Here is a 16,095-nt window from a genome sequence, read left to right on the forward strand (position 1 = left end):
TCTAGTGCCCCGTCCTGCAGGAGGAGTTCTTTACTTGGGTGGCTTCTAGGGACACTTGAATTCCCAGAAAATTACACGTATAGGCACTTCCCTAGAAGACTTCCCACTCCCACCAGACTGTCAAAAGGCTCTCTGGCCATTCCTTATCCCCTCACCCGGGCCAGAAAAAAAGTCTAAAAACCCCACTGTTAATGACACCGATAATACTCATCCAGTTTCTTTTGGTGGTCACGTTGTTCTTTTAAATACGATGACCTATGAAATCTTAAATAATTAAAAAAAGGGTCACAGAGAATTAAGAAAAATGGGTACATAATTTTCCTGCAAAAGGAAGTCATTTAGTATGCACTTAGGCACCTTATGCTGGAAGTACTAGGTGTGTTAATGTCACAGCTCCGAGAACAGCTACGCTAATCCAAAGTATGCTTAAAAACGATACCCAATTCATTAACAAATTAATCTGGGAAAATGTGCCTTGTTTGACAACCCATTAAATACATTTTTCATTTTCAGCTATTTCAGAAGTCGTTTTGGAAATAAAGACAAACATACATATTCACAGAAAATGCCATTTAGGGCTTTAATATCGAATGTAACGGTACTAGTTCACAAAAATAGCATAAAGTGCAAAAGCTCCATTTCAAAATCACTCCCAAAGCAATGGAGACTAAATGCTACCACAGGCAGTGGGCATACCACCCTTATATGGCACAACTATATAAAGTATAAAACAAGGGATATATCTGAAAATACTATATATGCTCTGATTACACACTGTGATTATAAAATAGTCCACAATCTGGTTTAACATGTAGAGAAAGAAACCATTCAATTAGTCCTTTAGAATAGAGGCCTTTTTGTTTTGTCTGTAGGAGAATAACCACAAAATTCATTGAGAACCCCAATCTGGCCTGTGAATTCTCTTTGGCCAGCTGGAATGGCAGCACCGAGGCAAAGAGCTGGCAATGAAAGGTTCCCAGCTCATTTGGGGAAAAGGAGCTATGAGAGGGGATCCGTTGGACAAGCTTCAGCCCTTCCCTTTCCCCCAGGGATGGTTGCATGTCAGCCACATGGGATGAAGAGCCAAGGAAGACTCCCTCCCATGCTCAGAGCCTCCGACAGGGCCCTGGCTCACGTAAGCATGATGAACTGGTGAGAAGTTTTCACACACCTGAGAAATACGATAAAAATAACAAGTTACTGTATATTTAGAAAGTCTGTGCTTGATGTCCATCAAGCTTAGATTCCCCCAACAGGACATCTTTCATCCACAATTAATATTTTAGGCACTCATCAGAGGGACAGGCATAGTTTCTCCCAAAATGCAGCCTGTTACCAAATAGATTCAGGTATCTCTTCCCCATCATATGCCTTAAATATAGCCACTGAAGTGCTAATACCATAATCCTAATCATAAAGAGGAGAAAAGATTTTTTTCTAAAAGAATCACCACTCAGTGTTTGATTGAAAATAAGAATCACTGACTTAAATGATTGCTTGATAACTAGGATAGTAATGTTTAATATCTTAGATCCAATTCCTGCTGGTAATCGATCTTGGCAAATTCTAAGGAGAACAAAAATCTGACAGCCATGATGAGTAACTGCCGTGACCTAACTCCCAAATGTCAAATCTCCACTTCCCTGTATGATTAGGGGAAAAAACCAAAAAGATTCCTGATTGCACATCAATTAATAAGCTATTCACTTTTTTTTTTTTTTTTTACATTTGGGGAATAAAAAACTGTAGAGCCCTATTTTTAACAGCTCACGAATCCAAGAGTAGAGGCCTATCAAAAGGAGAATTCAGTTCATTATTTCTTAGGACCTATTCATGTCAGGCTCAATTTAAAAAGAAGACTCAGCAGTAAGTCAGAATCCAGTGATGAGCTCTCAAGTGTATAGCTAACACGAGTATATTCCAAAAGCTGCTCCTCATGAAATATACACAACTGGTATTTACATTCCATTCAAGTTACCAGTTGAACTGTCCACTCTAAAAGGCATCTATTTACAACTCGAGGCAGGTCGGGGGAGGAATACACCAAAATACCAAAATATTAACAATGATTGTCCTTGGAAAATACAGATTTTTTTTCTCTTCAACTTTCCTATAGTTTTCCAAATTTCTTTCAAGACTGTGTAGTACTATCAAAGCATCATAAGTATAAATATGAATGATGCTATAAGTCTAACTTTAAATAGAACTGTTCAACTTTGGGGTCCCTTGGTGGCTCAGCTGTTTAGTGCCTCCCTTCGGCCTGGGGCCTGATCCTGGAGTCCCAGGATCGAGTCCTGCGTTGGGCTCCCGGCATGAAGCCTGCTTCTCCCTCTGCCTGTGTCTCTGCCCCTCTCTCTCTCTCTCTCTGTGTGTGTGTGTGTGTGTGTCTCATGAATAAATAAAATCTTAAAAAAAAAAAAAAAACTGTTCAACTCCTACTTTCTTGATTCACCATCTTCATGCTAAGAGCTATAGTGATTTTTGTTCAACAGTAATGTTTTTGTTCTCAAATCTACCCCATTCCATACTTTATCAGTCCTTAACTCATTAAAACCAATCTCTAGAAAGGCCTTCTGGTTTTTTTTGGGGGGGGTTGTTTTTTGGGTTTTTGTTTTTTACAGGAAAAACCTCCTTTCTGACATGTTAAGTCCTTTGTCTTGTAGAAGATGGATGGAAACAGCCCTGTGAGTTGGGCCACTTATTTCCAGCAGTCACATTTTATCCCTGTTTCCAAAGGACACTTGGAAACTTCCAGAAGAGCAAGGTCAAAGTGTTGAAGCTGGAGGTGATATTCCCCAGTGACCCACCCTCCCTCCCTGATAAGGAGACCTCCTCCCTTCTTGATTGCTGGAATAATGCTCCCGTCACTGAGGAGCCCTAAACAGAAATTAAGCCTCATAGAGAATGCAAACACTTCCCACACCCCCTGCCTCTCCTCATCTATGCTTCCACACTAAGACAGCTGGGCTTAAAGTACATCAAAGCTTCCCCCTACTTTGGAGCATTTGTATACTGCAGGAATGGATGAGCCCAGAATCCATGCCTAGTAAGTCCATCTAAAGCGAGGACTGATATTTCCCTTTAAAAAAAATTCTAGACTTGAAACCAAAGGACTTAACAGTAGTTCTAAAACTCTAGGTGGTTCCATGAACCACAGAACCACCTAGGTATCAGAGGTGAATTTGAAGGTCCCACAAATACATAAATACTATTTTTCAAAGCACATTTTTAAACCATAATAAACAGGTACGCTCATTCAATACCAAATTTTTTACCACGGAAACCAATTTAACTTGCATTTTCACTGCATGATATTAGGGAAATATATAAGTTCAACCTTAAAATAAATTTAAACAAATAGATCACAACATAGTTCTCAGGTTTAGGTTCCATCAAGATTTCTTACTTTAAATAGGGTTCTGCTACAAATAACTTGAAAACCACAAAAGTAGAATAAAGCCTTTCCTTTTTTAAACTCTCAATTCATTGTTCCTTGTTGGGCTCTTCACCTAGGATCCTGTACAAATTCTGATTAGAGCAAGAGTTCCTAGACATGCCAAAGACTGGTACTGTCCAGCTCTCAGATCCTTAGCTTCAGACTCCTGTCCTCACCAGGACACGTGTGTCCTGCCTTCCTTTACCATGCAATGTTGCAAAGCAGGAGATGTGGGAGTTCCAGTGAGTATCCCTGAGGTCATGCCTACCCCCTCACGCCTTGCTGACAATTCTGGAATCTTCATTCAGCTCAGTGAAGAGGTTAGCCGTAGCCAGTGTCACTTCTGCTGAGGAAAAACTCAGACTTGCCCACTGCAGCAGCAACCTGGGAAGCCAGCGACTAGTCACTGCAGGACTGGAGAAGCAGCTGTCAGATGCTCGAGGAAGCCACAGGAAGCACCTATTCCCTCAGGAAATAGGGGACGAAAAAGAGGCTAGGTTTTAAAGGATAACTTCCAGCACGGAAGAGCATACGGAAGGCTTCCGATCAGCATAAGCTTCCAGAACTTCAAGTTTGCTCCAGATGCTGAACCAGGATTCATGCCCCCAGCTCCCTTGACCAAACAGGAAGGAGGCCTTGACCTTCAAAGCTCAGCAGTAAGGGGCAGGGGTCTGTGTGCAGCCAGATCACCCCACACCTGTTCTCCGTGTGTCTGAGGTGACTGGGCCAGATAGCCAACAATGTCAACATTTGAAAATTGTGCTCATCTTCGAGAATGGCTCAATGTGAAGTGTAGCTTTTGGCACAGAGGGTCTTTTTGTCCACTTCACCCTCCTCTGAGGTCCCCGGCTCTCAGCAGAGGTAGTAAAGGATTCGCAAGCGCACATAAACTTGGTTACTGTGAGTTCCAGGTGGACGAGTGGCCTCGTGGGTTTCATTGGCTTGGTTTTATTCTAGGGCCATTCCCCCAAATGAAAATCCTTGGCATGTTCCATCGGTCAGTGGGTCTTGCCTGTTGCAGGGTATGTCTGTGAGCAGGAGTCTCCTCCGAGAGTACAGGGGTCCACAGAGTCTCAAGTAAACCCCCGCTGGGAAATGAGCCCCACCCCCACCCCACCCCCACCCCCACCCCACCCCCACTGAGGGACTGCTCTGCCTCTGCTGCAACAGGTCCCTGCATCTGGAAGGGACGCTGAGGAGATCTACCTGGTGCCCCTGAGCCCTCCACTTTCTGACAATTTCGGGAAAGGGGAAGACACCCTTCCCCCTGCACAGTGGAGTCCTGGTGGGCCACGGCCACACTAGTTAGAGCCCAAGGGAACAGAATACCAAAAAGACAGGCCCTCCCCCTAGCTCTACAAGCCCCCTGCTGTCTTCACTGGCAAGCCCGATGCAGGAGGGAAAAGCAAGCAGAGAAGCCAGCCTCCCCATCACGTGATCTTGACCGGTGACTTCTTGCTGGCACACAGGAGGGACACGTAGGGGACCCCGATGAAGGCCCATTTCTCGCTGGGCCAGAACTTGATGACGGGGCCCTGCTCGGGGATCTCGGAAGCAGCATCAAAGTAGGCAAAGCATACGCAGCCCAGGTAGGCAGCAAGGCAGATGAGGATGTGCCTGCAGAAGGATACAGGATGTGAGCCCCGAACAGGTGCAAACAGAGCTGCCGCCCTGGGTGAGCCTGCCCAGCACTCTGGCCCAGCCCACCTCCCCGAGGTAACCACAGGCCAGCGCCTCTTCCTGTCAGGACAGTCCCCCGCATCGCAGGAGACCAACAAATCTGGAACCAACAGGGCCGGCTCTGGAAAGTTCTAAAATACTCCACCTGGTAACAGTCTTTGGCTCAACCCCCAAAGACTGAGGCCCAAGGATTTAAAACAGGTGCTAGGAAGATGGAACTGACATCTGATGAGATCCCACCTTCTTACTGCAACGTTGCATATACATAGTTTCTGCCTTTTACTAGGAATCCTTTTATACCAATTAAACTACTACAGTTTTAGTAGGGAAACTTTTTTACTCTGTGTCTGTAAAAATTTAAACATGAATCTTTATCAAGCAAGGGACCATCTAGAAGCATGTAATCCTTCTTTCTACCCTAGAGTGGAATTCCATTCCAGATGAATGAAAGACTTAAAATGTTTTTTTAAATATAATCAAAGAAAACACTTTCATAAACTCTGGTGGGGGCAGCCGTTCTGAGAATGAAACAAAGTCCAGAAATCCTGTGAGCAGGATTCTGAGCAGGAAAAGACTGACAGGTGTGAGAACAGGAATCTTTAAAACCAAGATGGCACCAAACTCATTCTATCCTGAAAGATAAATGGAAAAGGGGAGGGAGAAATATTTGTACCGTATGACCAAAGAGTTAAAGTCCTTATATTCAAGACTGATGAATCACTGACCTCTACCTCTGAAACCAACAATACATTATATGTTAATTAATTGAATTTAAATTCTATTTTAATTTTTTTTAAATTAAAGTAAAATCCTTATATTCCAGGGCACCTGGGTGGGGTCCAGCTGTTAAGCAGCTGACTCTTGATTTCACCTCAGGTCATGATCTAAGAGGGGGGTGAGATCCAGCCCCACATCAGGCTCTCTACTGAGCATGGAACCTGCACAGGATTCTCTCTCCCCCTCTGCCACTCCCTTTACTCATGCACACATTCTCTCTGTGTCTCTCGGAAAATAAAAATAAAATCCCTACATTCCAAATAACTCTCAAAAACTAATCATTTCACAGGATGCCCCTTAAAGAATCGGTAGGGGAGCAGGCAGTGGGTGAGGATGGCAGGAGTGAGACTGGCCTCAGGCTGATAAGCACTGAAGCTGGATGTTGCCTCCATGAGGGCTTAATGTAGTATTCCCTATACTCTTGAAAATGATGCAAATGTGCATAATACATACAGCTACTGGACAGTAATGACTGGTGACTATGTGCCAGGCACTAGGTGCTAGATATGCTAGATATAAATTTTTAAAAATAGAAAAAACTCCACAGAGAAGGCAAATGAAAAGGTACCTTTCAAAAAAAAAAGAAATATACACATTAAAATTACAATGGAAAAGATGCTCAACAATAATTCTAACTTTACAAAGACAGGAAAATATTTTTAATCAGGTTAACAACATTTAAGAGCTAATGCCTTTTACCTATACTTTCATATATATTAGATATTATAGACTCTAATAGAAAGTGTTCATTAATATACTCTCCCTGGATTTGGAGATAGAGATCTATACTTGTACCTGCATTTATAGATACAGATATATCTATATATAGGTATAGATGTATAAAATTTAACCTAAGGAAATGTTTAGGCATGTGAACAAATAACCTAATTATCCATTAATAGTTTGGCTAAATGATTTATAAAGCATCCATACTATGAAATATTAATTGGACACAAAAATATGAAAGGTAATACATATGCATTGGACAACAAAGAAAGTTGTCCACCATCCTATTAAAAAAAAAAAAAAAGTTTGGAGCATATATAGAATGATATATTTATTTTTTAAAAGGTAGAGTTAGAGAAATAGACGTGAAAAATCTGGAAGGTGGGGTTCTTGGGTGGTACATCCATTAAGCAGCCAACTCTTGGTTTTGGTTCAGGTCATGATCTCAGCGTCGTAAGGTTGAGCCCTATCTTGAGATCTGCGTGGAATCTGCTCCAGTTTCCTTCTCCCTCTCCTTTTGTCCCTCTGACATACCCGTCTCTCTTGTGCATGTGTGCTTGGTCTCTCTCAAATAATCTTTTTTAAAAATCTGGAAGGAGGGACACCTGGGTGGTTCAACTGATGGAGCATGTGACTCTTGATCTTAGGGTTATCAGTTCGAGCTCCATGTTAGGTGCAGAGATTACTTAAAAATAATCTTAAAGTCTGGAGGAATAAACTTTAGGTTGTTAACAATTGTTATCACTCTTTGGACAGAATTATGAGAGCCTCTCTATACTACTCTGCTTAAATTTGTTCTTAAAACATCATAACTGAGCTAAAAACATGGTTCAACTGTGGTGTACCTCCTGCTTAATTTCTCAAACTCAAACTAAGTTAATTACAACTTACTTTTTGAATTTTGCTTAAATTGCTGACATTACCAAAAAACTTGATTAAAAATGTACTTATAGTACCTTGAATGAAGTCTTTTTTATATACATGTATACATTTATCAAAACTCATTAAAGTACACAGTTAAAATCTGCATTTTATGATCTCCATTATAACTCAGCAAATCTATAGTGTGTAAATTCACTAGTGTGAGTTGAGGTTGAACCTAAAAAATATCAGGAAAAGGACCCTGAGACTGGAATCTCCAGTTTGTGCTGTTTTACATTGTATTGTCTTTTGGAAAACAGTCCTGGGAGTCCCGGAGCCTTAAACTGAGAGCAGGTTGAGTCATGTTAAATATATACAAGTTCCCATGTTCAAGGCAATTCCTGATAGAAGTCAAGCTTCTTCTGAATCTTGGATCTAATAAAGCTTTTCCAACTCCTTACCGCTAGAATTCTCCCTGGGTGCTTTCAATTTATAAGGGACATCCTAAAGCAGATTTCCCTTGGCCCTTGCTCTCTTTTGCAATCAGAAGTCCTAGAGGACCGAGGAAATCAGGATTCTGGTTTGGAGCTGAAGCAGTTCAGAGGAAGAAACCACTCAACTTCTCAGCTGAGTGTAGGATTCTGCAGGCTGTTTAATAAACTGTTTGCTGCTTTTTTTTTTTTTCTTAAACTTAACCACATATCCTGAGCATTCCAATGCATAGATGCTCCAATTCCCACGACTGAACTCCCAGGTGAGCAATCATGAACAATTAATTCACCTCTCTGGGCATCTATCTCTACCTGTTAAGTGAAGGGGTGAGACTGTCCCCAAATGACCTGTGTTGCCTTCACCCGGTCACTTGAGCATCTCAGTCCCCACATCACTTCTGTCCCAAGCCTTCCCCACCCCCATCCCACCCCCAGAGATCTAGCTAGAGTTCAGGTTACGGATTCAGCTTTCAAGCTCCTTTATGCTTTAGTAATGGAACTAGAGGTAAGAGACCACAGACTTGAACCTCACACAATTAGGTCTTTCTGATCTGGCTAAGCCTGCTCCCCAGAGCCTATTCTGCTTTTGACAATACTTTCCATTGCTTCCAAAAGATCTGACCATTTCTGTGAGGAGAGAAGAGTGCTCAGGCCGTGCTCCGTCCTCTTGCACACCTGCGTTCCCTACAAGGAAGAGAGTACCTGCCCACGGGCGGATGAAGACTGCAGTCTGGTCGCTGGCACTTACCACACGCAATGCAGGTAGGGAAAGTGGAAGGAGGACAGCAGCTCACAGAAGGCTCGGTCACTGATCCAGCAGAAGAGCGCGAGGGTCCACCAGAGGCCAGAGAAGAGGCCCAGTTTAAAGACACGCACATTGTCACACCTGCACAGGGACCCAGAAAACAAGTCACCCTCAGTCTGGGCTGCCACCCGCCTTGCTGGCCAATCTTTTCTGGCTCCTCACAACCCCCCCCCCCCCCCAGCCTCTCGGCACTGGAGGTCCAACCCCACATCCTGTCACCCCACAAGCTTGTGGACGTGGATGCCATACATACATGTGCAGATGACTCCCAAAGCCGTGTTCTCACCCTGGTCTCTCCCTGACTCCAGACTCCCATAGCCAGCTACCTTCTGGACGTGTCTCCCCCTGTGCAACGCAGACCTAAATTTAACATGTCCATAATGAACTCCTAATCTCTCCTCCTGCCCAAGATCTGCTCTCCTCTCAGCCAGCTCAGGCAAAGAGCCTTCCACGCTCTTCAGAAGCTCAAGGCCAGTATCTTAGTCACTGTACTTGTCCACACACCCCACATGCAACCCATCAGCTCTACCTTCACTATATACCCAAAGTCTATATACCCTTCCCACCACCTCCACCTGAGTCCAGCCACCATCACTTCCTACCTGAGTTATGGCAACTGCCTCCTTCTGCCCCTGCTCCTACAGTCCACTCTCAGTGCTCTGCTCAAAGCCTCCCTCTGTCTTCCACTTAACCAGAGGGAAAGCCAACATGTTCCCAGGGGCCACAAGGCCCCATGTGTGCTGGCTTGTTCTCTGCCCTCCACTTGCTCTTCTATTTACACTGCCCCTTGCCACCTCTGCTCATCAACCGCACACCCCCTGCCCCAGGGCTCCTTGCGCTCCTCAAATATCCCTGGCATGTTCCCCAGACCTTAGCATTGACTGTTCCTGCCACCTGGGGCGCTCTTCCTCACATATTCATGTGGTTCACAGCCTCCCAAGTCTCTGCTTAATGTCACTCAGTAAGCCTTTTCCTGACCACTGTTGTTAACAATCGCACCACCTGTCTCCACCCGCTAAGTGACGCTCCCAACCCCACCTCCATTTCCTTTTCTCTCCTCCAATTTTCTCTGTAGGGATTATAACCCCTCTAGCATCCTCCATGTTTTACCTGCTGACAACTGGTCTTCCCCTGAAACAGCATGGAACACAGAGGGCTCCCCTGATTTGCTGAATAAAAAAGTGAGTTCTCACAAACACTGGGACAAAATGCTTTTCAGAAACAAATCCTAAGAGCCCAAAGAAATTTCCATTGTCATTTCCCTCCCTCGTTCTTGAATTGTTCATAAAGGAGGGTGACTTCCATTCCTAGGGAGGCATGCTCAGAGGCAGCTGGTGGCTGAGGGTTCTTCTCAGCTCTCCCTCAAGCTCTCCTTCCCTCCACAGACCGCTCCTGGGTCAGCTAAGCTCCCTCTCGGGACCCAGAGTCCAATGTGTAACCTCTGCACCTGAGAAGAAGCCACATCTATTTGTTCATATTTGTTGTATAAATGTCAAAAGCCTGACTGGTTGGTACCTTTCCCAGCCACCTGACAGAAGCATTGGCACAAGCATCAGTGAAAACAGGATGGGAAATAGGTTCAGAAAGGCCAACTCAAAAAACACAAACAGAAATACCCTGTTGTAGGAGAGCTAAATGCATTCCTTGAAAAACTTTTCGAGAGAGACCCAGAACTGGAGACACTAAATTCCTGCTTCACTTTGTTGGGCAGCTCACCCTCAGAGGCTCCTCCTCTCTCTCAGCTCAGCTTTCTCTGCCTCCTCAGGTCTCGGCTTCCAGGGTGCCTTCTCAAATAGACCTTCTCTGACAGCCCCCACCCCTGTTACATTGTCCATACCATGAGTGCCCACCATTTTCCTTCATAACACTCATCACAAGCTGATACAGTTTTCATTTGTGTGATTGTGTGATTGAAGGTCTAGTATCTGACTAGACGGGAAGCTCAAAGAGAATAGGAACTCTACCTGCTTTTCACCAAGTATATGCAGTGCCTGGCCCAGAATAGACATGAAATCAATGCTTGCTGAATGAATAAATAAAACAAGGAAGTAAAAAAAAATGTTAATTGGATTCCAGTGATCTAAGAAACACATTTTTTCCCTCAGACTTCAAAAAAAAAACCAAAAAACCCCAACAACAGCAACCACGTTGATTCAGTACCAAATTCTCTGAATGCATGCTAGGCACTGTGGAAGGCAAAATGAACAGGCCTCTTGCCTTGCTATTGTAAAAGATAAAATGAATGTGGATAAAAATAAGTGTCAACAACTACAGACAATTTGGTACACTCAATTCAATTAAACCTAGAATCTTTTGCTTAAGGAACACACCAGAACATACCTCAATATGCTGGAGAGGCAGTGCATGTGCCAAGTGGCAAGAGAAGCAGAATGCCGAGTGAGGAGTCCTGTGTGGGGAAAGCCCTGCCCAATCAGCATCTCAGGGTGCCATGGGACTGCCCCTTCCTCTGTTCATAGAGGGAGAGCTCCTGCTACCTGCTGCTGACCAGGCCTATCTGTACTTGACTCAGTGTGAGATTAAATGAGAAAAGCAGAACAAAAGTGATATATACAACAGGACCCAATTCTAGGATAAAAAAAAAAACCTGAGCTGATAACTGCAGTTCTCCTCTTCTTAACCCTTTGTTGTATTCTCAAAGTTGTCTCCTATACTCAGTAAAAAAGCACCTACTTTAAAATATGTTAGGGATGCCTGGGTGGCTCAGTGGTTGAGTACCTGCCTTTGGCTGAGGTCATGATCCTGGGGTCCTGGGATTGAGTCCCGCATCCAGCTCCCCGTGGGGAGCCTGCTTCTCCCTCTATGTCTCTGCCTCTCTCTGTGTCTCACATGATTAAATAAAATCTTAAAAATAAATAAAATATGTTGAATGTGAGGCACCTACGTGGCTCAGTGGTTGAGCATCTGCCTTTGGCTTAGGTTGTGATCCCAGGGTCCTGAGATCAAGTCCTGCATCGGGCTTCCCGCAGGGAGCCTACTTCTCCTTCTGCCTATGTCTCTGTCTCTGTCTCGCTGTTTCTCTCATGAATAAATAATTTTTTAAAATATTTTATGTTATATGCAACTGAGCCACTTAGTAATATTCACACAAATTTCATTAAATATCAGGTCATAGCCTGAAATAAAATTTTGTTATCTCATGGTCTGAGAGAAGAAAGTTCAGAAAAGAAAATGAAAATACGAAAAGAGGGCAGCCTGGGTGGCTCAGTGGTTTAGCGCCGCCTTCAGCCCAGGGCCTGGTCCTGGAGACCCAGGATCGAGTCCCAGGTCAGGCTCCCTGCATGGAGCCTGCTTCTCCCTCTGCTTGTGTCTCTGCCTCTCTATATATATCTCTCTGTGTCTCTCATGAATAAATAAATCTTAAAAAAAATAAAATAAAATATGAAAAGACTAGAAACAAGCTCTAGCAGCAAGGCTAATGGGAAAGAGAAAGCTTCCCCAGCTCCTTTGAGCAGAGGGAGGCTCAATGAGAAATATTTAGCTGCCACCCGCCATTACAGATCACAGATCATCACTAATGATAGCAGGAAAGGTCCTGGAAGGAAATGCAAAGAGAAACAAAAGCATCCCCTCGTCTGGGAATTTTATCAAAGCAGGCCAACAGCCATCTTATCTTTCCTTGCTGGGACTCGGCTGGGAACTGGGACATGGCAGTGAACATAAGGGCCTCACCTCTGCCTGTGGAGTCTGCATCAAGAAAAGGGACAGACACTAAACAAAAAACCAGCACAAATAACTTTTTTTAATTACTAAAAAATTGGGATGGGTGCCAGAAAAGAAGCTTGAGATGCTATGAACAACTGAACAAAACAGGTGAGTTAACGATGAGCCAGAAGCGAGCCAAACAGGAGAGTCCAAAAGTATGTACAACAAGAACAAGGACCTGGGGACAGAAAGAGCTAAGCCCCTTTGGGGGTAGGGAAGATCGGAACAGCTAGAGGATAGAGTGTAAGGGGGAGCTTCATGCAGGACAGGTCAGCAGGCAGGGGTCTGTTAAGATTTTGAACTTCAGCAATGCAATGTCAGCTAAAAAAAAAAAGAGAGAGAGAGAGACTGGGACTATTAGAAGAATGGGCCAGGTTAAGGATATTAAACTTGATGTCAGTTGTCATGTCAACTAATAGAATGACACTGATCAGATGGGGATGTTCAGGAAAGGAAGACAGGAAACCAGGCTTCTGTCTTGAGCAAATGGGTAGATGGTGCTCCCATTTACTGCAGCTGGAAATATCAAGAGAACCAGGACTGGAAAAGCAGATCAGGAATCTGGATGAATTCGAGACGGCTGTGACAGGTGGAGTCCAAGGTTAGGCAGGTAGCCAGATGTGCCACAGTGGAGGCAGAAGGAAGGACAGAGTCAGACACCCACCTGGGAGTCATTTGCATGCATTCAGCCATTAGTGCAATGTCAATGAGCTCTTCCAGGCCAAGTGAGAGGTTACCTGAAGGGACCCCTACATGCAAAGGTATGTAGCCAATAAGGAGCTCACCTGAGAGTCTGAAAAGAAGCTGCCGCAGAGCGGAATTCCAGGAGGGTGTGGCATCCTAGGAGGCATAGGGAAGAACGAGGCAAGGATGAGAGGAGTGGATTCTGCAAACAGCTGAGAGAAGAGCGCATAAGACACAGGAGGACTGAAGAACCGTCCCTGGACATATAGCCAAGGGGGGCTTAGGCATGGAAGTGGGGCAGAAGCTAGACTGCACTGGGCTAAAGAAGAAATGAGAGCTAAAGGATGAAGATAACTTTTAAATATGCTAGGTTGTGATACCTGGCTGCCTCAGTTGGTAGAGTATATGACTCTTGACCTTGGGGTCTTGAGTTTGAGCCCTATGTTGGGCACAGAGATCACTTACATATATAATAAGCACTTCTAAGACCCTGGGCTGTGACAGACAAGAGAGAAAGGGTGGTGGTTGGAGACAGACCTGGGCTGAGGCCAGGCTAAGGGCTAGAGAAGATGGGAGAGGCCCCAGTGTTCTTACAGGCCAATGGGAGGGACCATTTAAGGAGGGCTAAGGACCCAGTAGACAATATACAGGAGTGAAGTATGTTTAGGAGAATGGAAGGAATGATCCACAGGCAGAAAGACCCCAGCAGAAAGGATCCAGAAAGGAGGATACTTCCCCTGATGCTGCCATTTATTAATATAATGACGGAGACCAACAAGCTGGAGTGGTGGCTAGCTTTTCAGGGGCAAAGATTTTTAAGTATGAAACAGATGATTTCCTTTGTGATTATGTACAAAGTGAGTTCTCAAGAAACCTAGCTAAGTCCAGGACCTTCTACTCAATTCAGGCCTAATAAGAGCCAGTACCACTAAACTGTTACAAATCCATTTCAGATCTCTCTATTGGCAATTTGTGTGTTTTCCGAAGAGCTTCAAAATCTGTTAGTGTTCTGAAACGAGTCTCTTATTTTTCCACTCCTTCAAGGCTACTGAAGGAAGCCAACAAGACAAGACCAATAGCATCCTTCCTTGGCCAGCCAGTATTCTTAAATACTTCTTCAATCACCATTGATCATGCCTGGTATTGCCAGCATTCAAAGCAACCCTCAGAGGCAAAGCAGTGGAAAGAACCATGTATCTCCTCTCAGAACAAAGACTGAGAGAAATCTGTCAATACATCACACAGAGTAACTCTCACACACAGAGTAAGATATACAAGACTTCAGAAGATAGAGCAGTTAAATGCCATGTCCTCAAGAATGAGAAAGTATTGAATTAAAAAGCACTTCTAAAGATGGGGCGCCATCTTATAGGGGGGCGCCTGAATGGCTCAGTCAGTTAAGCATCTGCCTTCCACTGGAGTTGTCACCCCAGAGCCCTAAGATCAAGTCCCCCGTGGTGCTCCCTGTGAAGCCTGCTTCTCCCTTTGTCTCTGCCTCCCTCTCTCTCTCCTTCATAAATAAAAGTAAAATCTTAAATAATAATAAAGATGGGCACAAAGAAAAAGCATTTTCAGAGTATTCCAACAAGGGCAGTAGTTTGATGTATTTGGGGGTTAAGGAAGTCCTGCACACACAAGGCTAACCTGTCTCTGGATATCAACCCAAACTTGAATAGACAAGTTTCCAAAGGAAAATCCTTATGCAAATAGCAAAGGCTTACAGGACAGGTGTCAGAGAGCCTAGCCCAGTCAATGGTACCGTACCTGGAGTCGAAGTTGCCTCGTATATAGACCTCTGTTTCCCCTTCTGCGTGTAAATGCAATAGCCTCACTAGGATTCTTCTCCTTATTTTTGTCATGTAAACAAATCTATTCTTCGCACAGAATTAAGGCTAGGCAGGCTGGTCTAGGCACTCACCAGGTCCTTGAGACGTTCCTGCTGAGCTAGCTTTGGATTGTTGGGATGCATTGCATCCACTAAACAGCTGCTCCCCTCTCCCCTTAATGTTTAGAACCAAGCCATCAAATGTGCTTCTAGTCACCCAGTCAGGAACTCTACATGAAGAGTCAGACTCCTCTTCCACACTTGAGTGTGGTTAAAAACAAAACAAATGAACACCAGAAGCGGGAAGCCTGGGTGGCTCAGTCAGTTAAGCATCAAACTCTTGATTTCAGCTCAGGTCATGATCTCAGGGTCCTGGGATCAAGCCCTGCCTGCCTCAGGCTCTGTGCTCTGCAGGGGGTCTGCTTGAGGTTCTTTCTTTCTCTCTCTCTCCTCTCTCTCTCTCTCTCCTCCTCCACTCCTCCCCCCCCCCCCCATTCATGTGTGCTTGCTATCTTTCTATCTCAGATCTTTATAAAAACAAAAACAAAAACCAGAAGCTGGTGTGTTCCCAACACAGGGTCAGCCTAAGGGGCAGGCGGGAAGAACAAAAGTACCCACCTCCTTAGCTCTGCAATGAGCAGCACAGTGCATGGAACCCCCAGGGTCATCAGAGAGATGTTGTTGATGGCAGGCTTGACAAACGCCAGGCATGTTGTAACTGCAGAAAGGACGCAGACCACCACCTTGAATCTGCCCCTGAATCAATGAAAGCAAACTGAACTGTTAGCAAAGGATGTCTCGTTTGTTTAGTGAATGCTGGCAAAGGTACAGGTGCCACAGGCGGAGTATAAGCTGAAAAGAAGTTGTGCCCTAAGTACCAGGAGTCTTAAGCCCACTCACATGCCCAGTTCAGGAACCCCACCTCTAGAAGTTTATCCTTAAGAAATAACCAAAAAATGTGTAAAATATTTAGCCAAGAGAATGGTGAAATGAGAATCCATCTAAGTCCCTGGGGGTCTTAAATATGGATAATTGTTTTCGTTAGTGTTACTTTTCTATATATTTTTTTCATATATTGTATGGCAGG

At 44.3% G+C, this 16,095-nt stretch overlaps 1 protein-coding gene across 2 annotated transcripts in view; it reads right to left on the bottom strand.

The window, feature by feature from the left end:
- Nucleotides 1–555: 555 nt before the first annotated feature.
- ACER2 (alkaline ceramidase 2) overlaps nucleotides 556–16,095 on the bottom strand; it is a 32,687-nt gene continuing 17,147 nt past the window's right edge. Inside the window, exons 2-5 of one of the 2 annotated variants that reach the window (XM_041762136.1) lie at nucleotides 15,627–15,764; nucleotides 13,285–13,339; nucleotides 8,720–8,857; nucleotides 556–5,053 (exon numbers count right to left, since the gene is read on the bottom strand). In XM_041762136.1, the coding sequence (XP_041618070.1) occupies nucleotides 4,812–5,053; nucleotides 8,720–8,857; nucleotides 13,285–13,339; nucleotides 15,627–15,764 (573 nt within the window). In that variant the 3' untranslated portion in view covers nucleotides 556–4,811. The remainder of the gene's footprint in view (nucleotides 5,054–8,719; nucleotides 8,858–13,284; nucleotides 13,340–15,626; nucleotides 15,765–16,095) is intronic. The other variant, XM_041762135.1, reaches the window with a different exon arrangement.

This window comes from Vulpes lagopus, chromosome 7 (genome assembly GCF_018345385.1).
Source record: "Vulpes lagopus strain Blue_001 chromosome 7, ASM1834538v1, whole genome shotgun sequence".
NCBI lineage: Eukaryota > Metazoa > Chordata > Mammalia > Carnivora > Canidae > Vulpes > Vulpes lagopus.